The sequence below is a fragment of the Rhipicephalus sanguineus genome, chromosome 3 (genome assembly GCF_013339695.2).
Source record: "Rhipicephalus sanguineus isolate Rsan-2018 chromosome 3, BIME_Rsan_1.4, whole genome shotgun sequence".
In the NCBI taxonomy this organism is placed as follows: domain Eukaryota; kingdom Metazoa; phylum Arthropoda; class Arachnida; order Ixodida; family Ixodidae; genus Rhipicephalus; species Rhipicephalus sanguineus.
In genome coordinates, this window is record NC_051178.1 from 187,622,080 (window position 1) to 187,637,112 (window position 15,033).

General features: G+C 47.7%; 2 protein-coding genes across 2 annotated transcripts; both read left to right on the top strand.

The window, feature by feature from the left end:
• Positions 1–2,338: 2,338 nt before the first annotated feature.
• Positions 2,339–10,542, top strand: LOC125757904 (mucin-5AC-like). Its single transcript, XM_049414248.1, has 4 exons — positions 2,339–2,953; positions 6,961–7,497; positions 8,263–9,800; positions 10,510–10,542. The coding sequence occupies exons 1-4, from the start codon at positions 2,857–2,859 to the stop codon at positions 10,540–10,542; spliced, it is 2,205 nt and encodes a 734-aa protein (XP_049270205.1). The 5' UTR covers positions 2,339–2,856.
• Positions 9,860–11,772, top strand: LOC119387855 (integumentary mucin A.1-like). The gene has a single exon (XM_037655395.2). It carries the CDS (start codon positions 10,632–10,634, stop codon positions 11,676–11,678), a length of 1,047 nt encoding a protein of 348 aa, XP_037511323.1. The 5' UTR covers positions 9,860–10,631; the 3' UTR covers positions 11,679–11,772.
• Positions 11,773–15,033: the final 3,261 nt, after the last annotated feature.

Sequence of the window (15,033 nt, forward strand, 5' to 3'; positions counted from 1 at the left end):
AAACAATGTCTGGCTGCTCCCCTTGGAATAGCGGTTTGAAAGATATTCAAAGGGCAAGTTTAGTAAAAAAAAATACCAATTGTAAAAATATAATGGTGGGCGCGGTAACGCTCGGTATCCTAAGGGTCTGCTAATCAAGCACCGAAGGCACTCGCGTAGAGCGCTTATTTGGTGATATTGGTAATGATTATGTGATGACCGTGTTGATGATAATGATGATATCAATGGACAGGAAATTGTCTTGGATTGCATGTACCCGCGTGCTGCCCTTTCTTGCTCGTCATCGCGACATTCGGAAGCGCGGTTGACATCCCGCAGCTGTTTCGTCCCTGGTTGTTGGTATAACCTGTCATTGATCTCAGTGACAGGTTGCGGAGGTAGAACATTATGTAAGGTAATGTTGACAACCGCTCGTTTGTAGCACAAGGCTACAAGGCAAAAGGCTACAACTACCCGTTTGTGGTTTATGGCACAAGGCTTTTCGAGAAACCCATACGGATTTCCCGAAAACAATGCTTCTTAGTTGACGAAAAATTCGTCCTGGTCTGGGGATCGAACCCGCGACCAAAGCCTTTCTGGGAGGTCACTCTACCAAGTGAGTTAACCAGGAGGCTAGAAATTGACAGCGCGAAGGCGAATTAATCGACAAGTCGAAGTCCATTGACATCGAGTATTGCAAATCGGTTCTGCGAAACTGATTTTCAATGTTCAGGCAGACCCTTGATGCCCCGTACAGACGCCGACGAAATATTCACGGCCCTGAGGGCTTATTTGAAGCACTCGCACATTAGTATGCCGTGCAATAGCTTGCGCTCACTCTCATACAACCGTGGCGGTTAATCGGCGCTTTTCCACTCGGATCAGACAGAAAATTGGCGCCCGCCATCCGAGGCAATGCAACATTTCCAACTACCGTTCGCTTTGACAGTGATCCGGAAGGTATGTCATGAGCCATGAAAATAAAATGAAAAAGAAAAAGAATCGACAAAAAAAAAACGCATACAATTTTTGGTGGTATGTGTAAACGCGTGTTGTCGCGCGACAAAAAAGAACTACCATGAGAGAGAGAGAGAGAGAGAGAGCAGGCACGTAGGCAAGGGTGGGGGTGGGGGTGGGGGTGGGGGGGCAGGGGGGCCCTGGGATTCCCCCGAAATTCGTCCAGCCTTCTATATTCCCGGGCAACTTTTTTTCTTTTTGCCATGGAAATACTTTCTTTCGAACAATTAGGCCTTGGCCCCCCCTCCCCCGCCCCCCGAAAAAAAATCCTCGCTACGTGCCTGAGAGAGAGAGAAAGCAATGACTCATGCGGTACTGGGTCATTTTATAGAAACGAGAACCTAGACTTTATCTGTCAATAATTAGTGCATCAAACTGCATATAAGTGGCCCTGTTTCGACCATAAACTCCAGAACGCATGTTAATGAGTTCTCATATGAAGCTAAAGTAATTTCTAACTTGTCGTGCCCAGCGGAAGATAAGCCAAAGAAACATTCTCTTAGTCAAAGGCCTGGCTATGTCATACAGCCCTCATTCGCCGGTCCTGCTGTCCAGGATGATTAACTGCTAATGACGTACTGTGTCGCACAAGCTGCGGACTTATACGCCAGTAATGAAAACGCTATGCTTTGTCTGACCACCTGCGGTTCTCTTTATGCATCGGCCAAAGTGGCTGAATCTGCTCATCCATTCTTTGTCCCCTATCGCTATGCATTTACGATTTATCCTTTTGTGCACTATACGCAACACTCAATTCAATAGACGCTTTTCTGAGCTTTTGTTCATTTATTACTTTTTCTTTTCGCTCTGGACTGGAAGTCGTCATTATTAGACCGCGGAATTCCAACCCTTCCGGCAGATGACAAAACATCCATTTTAACCGCTCGCCACAATGGCTGGCTCGGAAAAAGGAGGTTAGTGCCACAGTACCGTGCGTGCCCATCCCGTTTGTGTAGAAGCGGAACGGTTCAAAAACCGGACGAGGAGAGGATATGCCTCGTCACTTCAGCGACCACTGCCTAACCGCTGAATGACGTTCGCCCGCAACGCATTCGACGCGGAAGGTTCGATCGTGACTTTGATTTATCTATCGCGCATCTCTCGTGGGTCACACGGCAGGCGCCTTTCCCATCTCCTGGAAACAAAGCCGTCCCTGCATTGAGCGACGCGGCTGCGCTTTCCCCAGTGAAAACGCCATGCCCGTTAATCGGCGTTTGCGCCGGGAGTACCGCGCAGTGTCACGGAAAGCTGCGTTCATCGCGCACGTATATATACTGGGACTTTCGATAAGAGCAAATGGGAAGTGCCTGTTTTCTGGCTGTGAAGCCTCAGGCGCCTCAGAGTCCTGCGGCACCACTTGAATTTGATTCTGTTTCAAATGGATGATGAAGTTAATGGCGTGAGTGTCCATAATCGTTAGAGGCGCTTATACGAACGAGGGGGGCAACGTTTGCGTACTGGTAGAGTTGTTTTTTTGGCTTCCTGCGCTGCGCGCAGCAGTCACGGAATTAGCCGTCCTCGCTTCTGCTGCGTTGCACACAACGATAAAGCCTCGATCAGCGCGCTGTGACTACCCGGATTCACGCTTCAACTGACTGCTCCGGAAACTGCTGCGCGTGTGTGTGTACGACGCAGGCCACGCTCACCCCGCAACACGTGCTTTCCAAGCCCGGAGGAGCGAGCCCTTGCCGCAAGCGTCGCCCGGCGCCGGTTGCAACAAAGGCAATTGGTTAAAGTCAGCTATAGAGGCTGGTTTTGTGCGCTTCATTCTCACGGGATCCCAGATACCTCGCCCGGACTGACGCGTTACTGCCACCCAGTGTCGGCTCAGAGCTGACAACAGAGAGCCAGGCGTCGAGCATGGGCTCTCTCGAACACCTGACCATTGCTCTGACGGTCCTGGTCGCTTCTGGAATCAGGAGTTACGCAGAAGCTGCTGCTATGCCGGATGAACAAGGTGGGTATATGTAATGACAGTGACATTGATCGTGTTTAAGCACGGTTACCTCTTTGGAACGCAGTTGCATGTCCAAGGGAAAAGCTCATGAGGCAGCCTTTAATTTTCCTTTCCTTTCCTCCTTTTTTTTTGTGATATGCTCTTTTCCTTTCGCCGTCAAGTTCTGATCTCTGCACCCTTCGCATATTCCATTCGTTTCTCGCATTTGACTATTCTTACCGCTGTGCTGTTCTTTCTTTAAGGATGTGGTTTTGGTGAAAGGTACAAATAAGAACAAACGACATAAATGAAGGAGGGACGGAGAGAATGCGGCAGTTCTTGTAAAAATGGCTTCCATCTTTTCCATATGGTTTATTTATTTATTTATTTTTTATTTGTTACCTTGCGCGAAAACCACATCTTAAAGCAATGTACCAACTGTAACGACATCGCACTTTACTGTTCTTTCTTGCTTGCAGCATGCTGTGCTGAGGTATCGTCAGGTCTCCAACCTTCTAAAATCAAGATAAATAAAAGTATTTGGCAACTTAACTGCCACACACTTGCACAAGGATTATCAAGAGCCAGTCTTGTAAAAGGTGCACTATAGAGCGAGAGGTGCATGAACTTTATTTCGTGACGATTCTTAATCCGAGTCGACGCTGTGGGAATCCTACTGAGTACCCGCTCTTGGACTAGGATGCATAGTGGATGACCGGTTATGAATATCTTTCTATGCGCTGTATTGAATTTCAGACTCTATACCGAAGCTCCAGCTCTTCATCGCTGTGCTGTGGAGGCTCTTCATGCCTCGAACTCATGCGAAAGCATTGAGTAATTTACATTGACTTCCTTCGCGTGGCAGTCGCGAAGTGACGCTCATGCCTGTACATGCACTGCATTCTTGTATCAAAATGAGAGGCAAAGCTATACGATGGAACCATTCCTTGTGGTCTGTTGTGTATACGCAATAGTACTCATGCACTGGGTCACATAAGCTCACTGTCTAATGTGTTTAATGTTAAGAGTATGGGCCTTTATGCAAAAGTAAACGTTTATTCCGTGTATCGATCCTCCATATGTCGAGCCCTGGTAGTGGAGGAGGCCAAATTGTAGTCGGACCAGACTGCCCTCCCATTTGACCAGCAAGATATTTATTCCAAATAAAATGTTTCAAATCAATCACTCAATCAATCAATCAATCAATCAATCAATCAATCAATCAATCAATCAATCAATCAATCAATCAATCAATCAATCAATCCTCCTGCAAGTTATCCCACATAGTTATAGCCATGAAGTAACTTCTCTGATGAAAGGAACTGCTCCGAATAATAACCTTGGAGGTGTTACCGGTATATAGGGATGCACAATGTGCTCCTCGTTGATATTTAATATCCGCAATCCTGACTGACCATCTGTAGCAGTGTAATCCCCTCTAATCCGTGCATCGTGAGAATGGGCTCAGACTTGGTTAACCTCCCTTTTCACTTTTTATAAGTTTAATCTCAAAGTTTACCCAATCAGTGACAGAGTACAGTGTACTGTACATTGATCATGCATTTGTCCTTTTCATCTCTCCCTTAAGCATTTTCTTTCTTCGTCATTTTTCGTCACTTAAAGGGATACTAAAGACCAACGATTAACCAGTGTAGGTTGATAAATTACTGTTTCAGAACTTCACGTTCATTAAATTTACCGTAAAATGTTTTTTATGGTGAACTTGAAAATGATGGCCAACCTTTCTACGGAAGTGCATTTCGCGTCTACACTGCAGCACCAGTACGTAAAGTGTGGTAGTGCAGATTTGTAAGTAATTACTCATATTTAAGACGTTTTGTCGCCGAAAGAATTAGTCGACACTCGTTAGGTCGAGCCTCTAATCTGATTGGAATTCAACGTATGCTTTCTTTACCGATAAATGATTATCTACACCCGAGCAGACGGAAGTTCGTGACGTCGATGCATGATGGTGCGCGAACATCGACGTCATGCATTTTCCCTTTACTTGTTTACCAAGCCGCCTCTCACGATGAGTGTCATCATTTGTTGCACAGAAGCGTAGTTGACAAATATCACGAATTTATCACTCGTAGCGTGAACAGGGCTTTCGTAAGCCGGAAAATGTCTCAAATGGCAAATCGTAGTAACGACACTACATCGCACTGAGGTGTCTCATGTGACGTCACAACTGGCCTACACACAAATATCGGCACAGAGGAAGGTCACCTGACGCAGGATTGCGTTAACTCGTCCGTCTTACGGTGGATCGTTCAAATTAATGAGTAGCACGGGCGCCGCTTTGTACACAATAAAGTCATGTATCGGAACATGGAAAACAGTGACGGAGTTGACAAATAACCTATAGATTTGACTCATTATAATGTTGTTTTTCTTCTGTGTCACTTTAAGTATGCTTTATCGCGAATTTAACACGTTGCACCTGATTAATCTCATCTATCTGAAGTTTTTATCTCTATTTTTATTTTTCGTTTGCCTTCAACTGTCAAACAAAATCATTATACGAAATAAAGTGTGCGTAGCCACTGTCATGGTTACTGCGCACTTTATTATTTGGAGCATTGGCTCGAAATGACAAAGTCATGGTGTGAATACTTGCAAACACGTCAGTTAAGCTGTCATGGAAAACGAGTTTATTATTGATTGCTTGTTTCTTATTAAATTCTGCACAAATATGTTCTCGCAGTCGAAATATTCGCGTTGCATTCGCATTCGGCGTTTGTGTTGTCTTGACCTTTTCTCTTGTGTCCGCGTGTCTGCACGCCTGCATGAATCCGTACCAACTAGCTCAACCTTCTGTCGTTCTGTGCTTCTCTTGTCCGTGTCAGCGCACCTGCCTTATTTTATCACATTGCACATTTCACATTAAAGGCGTCCATTGAGTATTGTTTTTGAACAGACATATAAACAGTGCTTCACGAGCTGCATCGTGTATTATACCTCAGACAGTAGTTGTTACTGAACGGAGTGGAATGTGATATCTCAAATGTTCCTGACGCTTTATAAGTACGCAGGCACCACCCACACCTTTATATATGCACCGATCTCAAGAACTGTATAGGGAAATGCAGCGGTGTATTGCTTTAGTGCCGAATGTTGGCAAATTATCTTATCAAGTGCAAGATGTCAATGCGACCGCAAAACATTGCGATAACGACGTTATAAATCGTATATAGTCATTATTTACTATCCGCACTTAATGGCAGGTAATTGAAGAGCGAGAGGACGCTCACTTTTCCTACAGACATCAGTGACGTAGGCAGAATTTTTTTTTGGGGGGGGGGGGGACGCCCGTGATCTGACGTGGGGTCCGGGCAGGTATGTGTGGTCGAGTGTCATTTTATGCTCTGTAACACATGACAGAAAAAAAATTCGGGGGGGGGGGGGGCACGGGCCCGGTGTGTGTGTCCCCACCCCCTGGCTACGTCACTGACAGACATCGCCTTTTACACAAATCCCACGAAAAAGAAAAAAAAAGGACTTAGAATGTTTCTATGTAACCGAAGTGTTTGAGTAGCATCACTTCGGCAGGTATTATGTAAGCTGTAGGATTCCGTGACTGTCCGACATAGATTAATCAGCTGATCCCGCGAGAAAAGGAGCATTTTACGTACGGGGTACTTCATATGCCGTTTCCGCATGCGTATCTTCTTTCGCATTTTTTATTTTCAAGAAACCTGTCATGTATAATGACCTTTTTTTTCCCTGAAATATTCATGGAACTAGAAATATGAAAACCTATATATGATGGCCTGCACAAAATAAAAGCAACCTCGGTACACCTTTTGCAGCCTGTTTAGCGTCTGCACGCTTCAACACATGGCACCACGCAATGCTGGAATGCTACCTCACGCCACGACATATTACGACGCTGCAATACCACTCCTGTAGTTCACGCAAAACCCGCACCTACACGGCTACGCCTGCACACGCACTTGCGCTTGGAAAATGGTCAGTTTCGTTTCGAGGATTTTAAACAGCGCCTTGCCCACCGTCCGCTTGTGTAGGTCGCCAAGACGGCCAGAGCGGCACCGCCAGTACCGCCAGCAATGGCCGTGGCCCCGGCAGCCCGTTTGGCTTCCTCGGCGGCGTCGTAAGCGATACCCAGGGAAACCCGGAGAAAGTGTACAACTTCGTGTACGGAAGTGCCGACTCAGTTCAGCAGGTGGCGCGTCTGTACGCACTCATGTCCATACCAGTGTTCCAGCAACAGCCGACAACTCCCACGAAGCCCGCGACGACATCGACAATGATGACACCGACAACGAGAACGTCACCAACGTCGTCGCTGACGACAACTACCGCGAGGTTGACAACGACCTCTTCTGCGATTACGAACGCGTCACAGGAGACTGGAACGGCGTCAACGGAAACGGAGGGCTCGTCCGAAGTCGTTAGCAGCACTAGTACGCCCACTACAGTAGCAGGAACTCCTCACGAAATGGAATCGACACCGCTAGAATCCGGAGCAACTGTCGCAAGCACTAAAACAGCTGTGTTGACCACAACTCAGACACCAGCAGCTTCGCAGGCGACGAGCACAGGTATTTCAGTAATGGCCACTTCAACAGAGATCCCGGAGACAACTACTTTTGTAACGAATGGAAGGGAAACGTCGGCCAGCGAAGGGACTGCAGACTGGTCTATGTCGACTACACCGGCTGGAGAAGGCACGCACCCTGCGGTTACGGAAAATTTAGCTACTGACTCGACACGCACTACCGAGTCAGACCTAGAATGGACCCGTACAGTGGACCCTAGCGGAGGAACAACGCTAACCAGTAAATATATAAGCACGGTTTTCACTGAGAGCACTTCAGAAGTGTTTATTACCGAGTCAACCACCACGAGCACGCGTGAAAACTCTGCTGAACCGCAATCCACAATTACGACAGAATTAGTTTCGTGGAACGAAATAACTACCGACACGGGCCAGACGTCACCCTCGAACACAGCACAAAATACGGAGGAGACGACTGAGGTCACAGAAACAGGAAATACGGACACAACTTCGGAGGCCCCGACAGATGACCCACTTACTGAGTCGATGATTTACTCGACAACAAGCCAGTTGATGGATGTAACGCCAACTGAAACTGACACGATGACTCAGTCAACCGCAGAACAGTTGGGGACCACGACTGAGTCTGAGACGGCAGCGCCGTCGTCGCCTGCCACTTTTACCGAGTTCAATACGGAAACCCCACTTACGGAAACATCGGTTCAATCGACAACGGAACATTCGTGGAGCATGTTTAGTACGAATGAACCAGATACGACATCTGCGTTGATCACCATTCCTACTACAGATTCTAATTCGGACGACCCGCGTACAGAAACGGTGCAGTCCACCACAGAACAGTTAGAGAGCACGGCTGACTCTGAGACGACGTCCGCGTTGTCTACCGTCTCTACACAGTTCGATACGGACAGCCCACTTACAGAAACGTCGTTTCAGCCCACAACGGAATATTTGTGGAGCATGTTTAGTACGACTGAACCAGAGACAACGTCGGCATTGATCGCCATTCCCACTACTGATTCTAATTCGGATGACCCGCGTACGGAAACGGTGCAATCCACCACTGAAGAGTTAGCGAGCACGGCTGACTCTGAGACGACGTCCGCGTTGTCTACTGTTTCTACACAGTCCGATACGGACAGCCCACTTACAGAAACATCAGTACAAATCACAACAGAGTATTTGTTTAGCACGACTGGTACGAATGAGCCAGAAACAACGTCATCATCGGTCACCGTTCCCACTGCCGATCCCGATACGGACGACCCGCTTACAGAAACGGTTCAGTCGACAACGGAAGCGTATGAGACTGTGACAAGTACAAGTGACCCCGATGAAACGCCCACTATGGATTCCACTACAGACGTACCAACGGAAACGATGCCAGTAACCACAGACAACACATATCCGACTACGGAATCCACGATGCACACTTTTTCGAACGAACCGTATACTACTGACAGCAGCACGACGCTTGGTGACGTAAGTACTTCGGAATCGATCACTACCGTTGATCATACCGAATCAACTACTATGTCCGCGCTTGAAGTATCTGACTATACAGACACCGACCCTACAGCACATCTGGGAACAGGTACTACTTCAATGACTGAAAAGACGGGATCAGAATATACGACGGATTTTACAGTCACCGAGGCAACTACCGAATTAAACGTAGAGGTCACAGCTGGTTCGACAGCCGATGATAGTGAAACAGATGCTTACGACACAACTACGGGAAGTCGCACTGCCACATATACTACTGAAGGCCCCAGCACAGAATACACGGCACCCTACACGAGACAGTACAGCATGACCGTAGATTTCACAACGTTCATCACGGAGTCCACACCCACCAAACAAGAGCCGATGGAGACCAGTACCTCCAGTTTCACAAACTCGGAAACCTCTTGGACAAAATCAGAAGTTTCAACCGAGTCATCAGATGTCACAACAGATTACTCCGTGGGCGTCACTAACACGGACATGACTGAAACTTCCAAGCAACACGAAAGTACGATGGAATCCACGCAGTCTAGTGCGTGGCCTACATCTGAGAGGCATGTTACATGGAACGCCACTGACGGTTGGATGACAAGCGACTCTGCGATCACAACACAAGAGAGCTCGCCAACGGGAGATGAAGGCACAAGCAACACATTCACAGGTGGCGAGGTTACGGATTCATGGTCACAAGTACCTTCCTCGCCTTACTCGTCTACGTCGACAAACGCCGACAGGCAGAGCACGACAGAAAATGAACGATATGAAAGCACGAGCGTCTCATCGACAACCTTGGAATCACCCGCTCTTACTTCCAGCGTCGCAAGTGAAATTTCAACGACTGAGTCGTCGTCAACAGAAAATTCCTTAACTCTTACAACATTTTCGCATTTCACAGCCACCACCAATCATGAAGGACAAACAGAGAGTAATTTCACTGGGACAAATGATGTGACAGAAAAATATACCGAAACAAAAACTGCCAGAGCGGATACGCCCACTACACCGCAGAACGAGTTGAGCACTACCACGCACGAACGAAGTTTCAGCACAATGGCTACTGGAGGTCAAGAAACAAGCGGAACGACGTCCACTACAGTTGGCCCAGAGAGCAACCTGACATCAACGCCAACCTTGGGAAATATTCCCTTTACTGACGAAGGCATAGGTGGCCAACTGATTTCTCGTGGAGGCAGCACGCCGGGCCTACCGCCCTTCACGGACGTTGGAATTGGGGGCACCTTAATTATCTATCCTAGAGGATCACCAACAATGTCATCCGAAAGTTTGGCTTACACTGATGAAGGTATCAAGGGTGGCCTCGTAGACCCTAGGTTAATGTCCCAGTTCACAAGTTGAATTAATACGCAACACTGTGCACTGCATAGGTACGTATATATACAATCAATTTAGTTCTTAGTCGTGACACAGGATGCTTGAAAACATGATATTTAGCTGTCAGCGCACACAAAATTTTTAGGTGCGAAGACGTTTGCATTTGCTTCAATTGCACTGCTGTTTGTTTACGTAGGTAACAAGTTGGCTGCTGGTGGACCTTCGGTGAGCTCTCCATTTGGGCACAACGTTAGGAAACGAGCTGTACCGTTGCCATCCGCGTCAAACGTATCCATAACGCCTGCAATAGAGGCACAAATGGACGCGGAAGAATCCCCGGTAATGGTGACGGCGGAAGCAGATACATCTGCAAGCGTGGGTCCTACGGACGGTAACACAAATTCATCGGAAGAGCAGAACACGACACCGATCGTAAGCACGGGACCAAAAGGAACGCAAACACCCCCAGGTGCGACGGACGTCCCACAAATGTCATCGAGTACTTCAGAAATGCCTTCCAAGGCCCCAGAAACGTCAGGACCAACGATAGTAACCACAGAGACGCCTCCGGCAGTCACGTCGATCGACGAAAATTCGACAACGCAAGCGGCAGAAACTCCGGGAGGTACGCCCACACCGACAACAGTGCAGGGAGCTAACTTCACAACCAGTATGCCGACAACAGCAAAGCCAGAAACTAAAACTCCCTTTATGACTGAGACGCCCACTCAGCCTACCCTTGCGGACACTACTCCAGGATTGCCTGTCAGTTCATCGTCTCCGCTTACTGAGGTCCCCACTACACAACCGACTGAAGTCCCCACGACTACGCCAGTTCAGGTTCCCACAACGCCATCGGTTATGGTCCCCACGACGCCACCAATTCAAGTCCCCACAACGCCTCCAGTTCAGGCCTCCACGACGCCACCGGTCGAGGTCCCCACGACACCGCCAGTTCTAGTACTCACGACACCACCGGTTCAGGTCCCCACGACACCGCCAGTTCAAGTACCCACGACACCACCACCTGCACTTACCACGACGCCACCTACTACGAGCACCACGATACCACCGACCCAAAGTCCCCCTACACTAACGACCCAGAGCCCCACGACACCGCCAACTCAGCGACCCAGTACACCAACAACTCAGAGTCCTCCGTTACCGTCAACTCAGACGCCTACATCATTCCCAACTCAGAGGCCTTCGTCACGGTATCCAAATCTGCCGTACATGCCTAATCCTATGCGGCTGCCTATGGGACTCGACGATTTCATGGGCAGGATCGGCGTGACAAAAACTTCCAGTCGACCAGCGAACCTTCCTTCTTTGCCGCGGCCTGTGAGCCCAATGCCCTTACTATGACCTCAAATGAGCCCCCTCTCTTTCTCATTTCCCTCAAGCTCTCCATCATCTTTCACTCTTTGCGCACCTTTTACAATAAAGAAGTTGGAAACATTTCCCCGTTTCAGTGTCCTTGTCTTGTAACCTAATTGATGACTCTCTGTTACAAAAGCACCTTGTGATTTCACGGCGCCATGACTAACTGCGGTTGGGTCGGTTAACCATTGCTGAATAATGAACATGTTCTTAAATGAGTGTCACTAATTTTGTTCTTGTTTCTCACAAGGCGCCTATAGGTTACAACATATGATTAAGAGGAGTCTTAGAACAAAGATTGTCACTGGAGCCAACGTTTCGACAAGGTGACAAATGTCGAAACGTTGGCTTTAGCTACATGGTTTCTTACGCTATACCATCCCAAACCATTGGGCACACAGGCATACGTAAGCCTGTAAAAATGGGAATTATGCGTGTACTACTGTACAACGGCAACGCTGTGTTCACTCCGAAGAATAGGGTATATTTTCGTCTATTTTTGCCCACGCTGTGGAGGTTGCCGCCAGACAGGTGACGCGACCGAGGGCGCTCGGAGTTAGTAAAGTAGAAGTCAGTGAAACTGGCGCAGCAGGAACAGCTTTGTGACAGGAGTTCCTGTTTCGTCAACTGAAGCGGACCGGCTTCCTTCCGCTTTCGCACAAAGAATGGCACGACAGCGAAAGCGCGGCCTGGGTGCGAGTGAACTCGGGAAGCAGACACACGAAACACGAGACCACTGCTATAACAACAAAGACGAACAGCACAGTCAACAATTTATATTGCTGTTAATTGAGAACGTTGCATATGTGCGGTCCTTGAGGGCCTCCATACGCTAACGTTCAGTTGCGGTTTTACATTGGCTTCATCTCGTTTTTTTTTTTAACTTTTACCAGTAAATAGGTCACCGAAGATTCCACATCAAATTGCACTTATGGAGTTGTGAAGAATGTCAAGTTTGTAAAGCTTTATATTTATTGACATTCATTATGTCTGGTCTTAGCTTGTTTATTTCGTCCTTTAGTTTGTGAATGTGTCACAACGCACTTGATGAATATTTTAACGCGAGGGCTTCAAAGAGCCCGTTTCGCAGAAATTCCGGCGTCGGCGTTGGTTGTGAGCGAAACATCGGCGTTGTCCGAGAGCGAAAAATCGCCATGGATGCAAATAATAAAAAGCGTGCCAAGCTAGAATCGAACCCAGTCCTTCTGCGTGGCGAGCTGGTGTTCTACCACATAACCACGCCTTTTTTTAACCGCGAAGCTCTTTAAGCTATCGCTAACTTGTGCTCCGTCGTGCAAAACTCTACAGGTGGGTGTGCGCCGCAGGAATTGTACCGAGTACAGCAGGTGCGAGCGTTGCACAAAAACTCTGCTCAGCGAAGTGGAGCACGTGAAACACATGAAAGAGAGAGAGAGATAGAAAGAGAAAATAGAGAGAAAGAGAGAAAGCGATGAAAGGAAGAGAAAATAAAAAACACAGATAAATAAAGGGAATAAAGACATAGAAAAACAGAGAAGAGAGAGAAAAAACAGAAAGCAAGACAGAAAGAGATAAATAAAGATAATTAAAGAAATGAAGAGAGAGGGAGAAGCAGAGAGAGAGCGAGAGATAGAAAAAGGAAGAAAGACATGGAAGGAGTGAGAAAGAGATAGAAACAGAACGAGACAGAAAGAGAAAAGAAAGGGCGGAAATAAAGAGAAACAAAGAGAGATAAAGAAAGGGAAGAAAGAGAAATAAAGATATAAAGAGCGAAAAAGAGGAAGTAATAAAGAGAAAACGCAAGCAAATCACACAAGGGCGCATACGTTACTTTACGAGTCTTGAAGGAACCTTTAAAAAAACCATTCCGGACCGTTGGCGCTCTAATGAAATAGCTCCACTAACGTGAAACCTGTGGAGGGGCGAAGCATGCAGTGTGCGCCAGTGTTTCTCACAGCAAAATCACTGCTAATGTGCAATGAGAGACAGAAGAAAGATTAGACACAGAGACCCGCAGTCCACTTTTAGTTAATGTGCACGAATCTTTATTGTTCAACTACGCGCAAGAGAAATCTCCCACCGGTACTACATATGGGGTGGTCGGTGAACGGTTTTGCAGCGCGAGTGGTCGGTTTTTCAATCAAGAAACTCGCTAGCAGACGCTGCCAGCGTCGGCGTTGTCTCTCGCGGGCCACGTTCTCGTTCCTTGCGAGCTGGTAGTTCAGCGTTCATTGCAGAAAGAGCGTTTCCATAGTCAACGCGCGCCGTTCGCTCTCTCTCGCCCACGGTGTGCTCTCGCCACACGGCGAGCGCTGAGGCGGTGGCGCCCTCTTTTGTGCTCAAACAAATGGACAGGACACGACGACGCCCGCCGACACACCGAGACCCTTAGGTGCTTCGCCCCTAAAAAATACAGACAAACAATGGACGCCATCCAGCTTCGCTCTTCCTTCATGTGCCACTAGTGCGAAGGTGCCATAATTTATTTTCTCTCTTTCTATTTACGGTTGACTCTAGTTGTACAACCGCCCAAATCTTTTCCGTGCTTCAGCGCCATACGACGGAGCCCAGTTGCAAACAGGGCGAGGGTAAGCGCATGCTCACAAAGGGCGCTAAGCTGGGTCCGTCGTCTGCTAGGCTTTTCTTAAGGACGTCACCCCATATTAGCGCCCTTCAGACGAACAGACAGCATGAGTGGGCCAATAGTTTTGCTCGTATTTTATGTTCCCAAGATGAACGCTGCAGCAAGAAATCGAGAAAATAAAATTTAAAGATATATACGCCACACGCCCCACTCATGAGATAAGCAGAAGAACTGCTTCTCTTATCTGAAATGCGCTGATATGGGGTTATGTCCTTAAGAACTTAGATGGAATAGCCAAACAGACGATGGACCCAGCTGAGCGAGCTTTGTCGGCATGCGCTATACCCTCGCCCTGTTTGTAACTTCTCTCCGCCATACGGCGCTGACGCACAGAAATGTCGCCGTTCGCGCACGCTAGTTAAATATTTGGGCGGCTGTACGTCACACAAGCGGGGGACAACAGAATTATATTGTACCACACAGCCACGCCTGTGCTTGAAACTGTTTGGGAAAAAACACCATGCAGACGTCATGTAGGCGAGAAGTCGCGCTAAGACACGTAAAATTGCGTGACAGAAGCTTAGAATCGCACCAGGCGTAACAGCATGTTAATTGCGCCACGAGTGAATGGTTTAAAGGCCTACCCATTATACAGCGCTAAGACATAATTTGTCATCATCAGCAGCAACAGCATCAACAAGGCGCGTAGCTGCGTAGGTGCCTGTATTGCATTACGGACGCGTAGTGGGTATTTCGCTGATTCACAGAATGATGAAT

What these genes read in the sequence shown, in the direction of transcription:
- LOC125757904 (XM_049414248.1), top strand. Translation starts at nt 2,857, where the DNA reads ATGGGCTCTCTCGAACACCTGACCATTGCTCTGACGGTCCTGGTCGCT. An exon ending in TGCTATGCCGGATGAACAAG is followed by an intron (nt 2,954 to 6,960) that starts GTGGGTATATGT and finishes CCGCTTGTGTAG; the next exon opens with GTCGCCAAGACGGCCAGAGC. An exon ending in TTCGCAGGCGACGAGCACAG is followed by an intron (nt 7,498 to 8,262) that starts GTATTTCAGTAA and finishes TTCCTACTACAG; the next exon opens with ATTCTAATTCGGACGACCCG.
- LOC119387855 (XM_037655395.2), top strand. Translation starts at nt 10,632, where the DNA reads ATGGACGCGGAAGAATCCCCGGTAATGGTGACGGCGGAAGCAGATACA.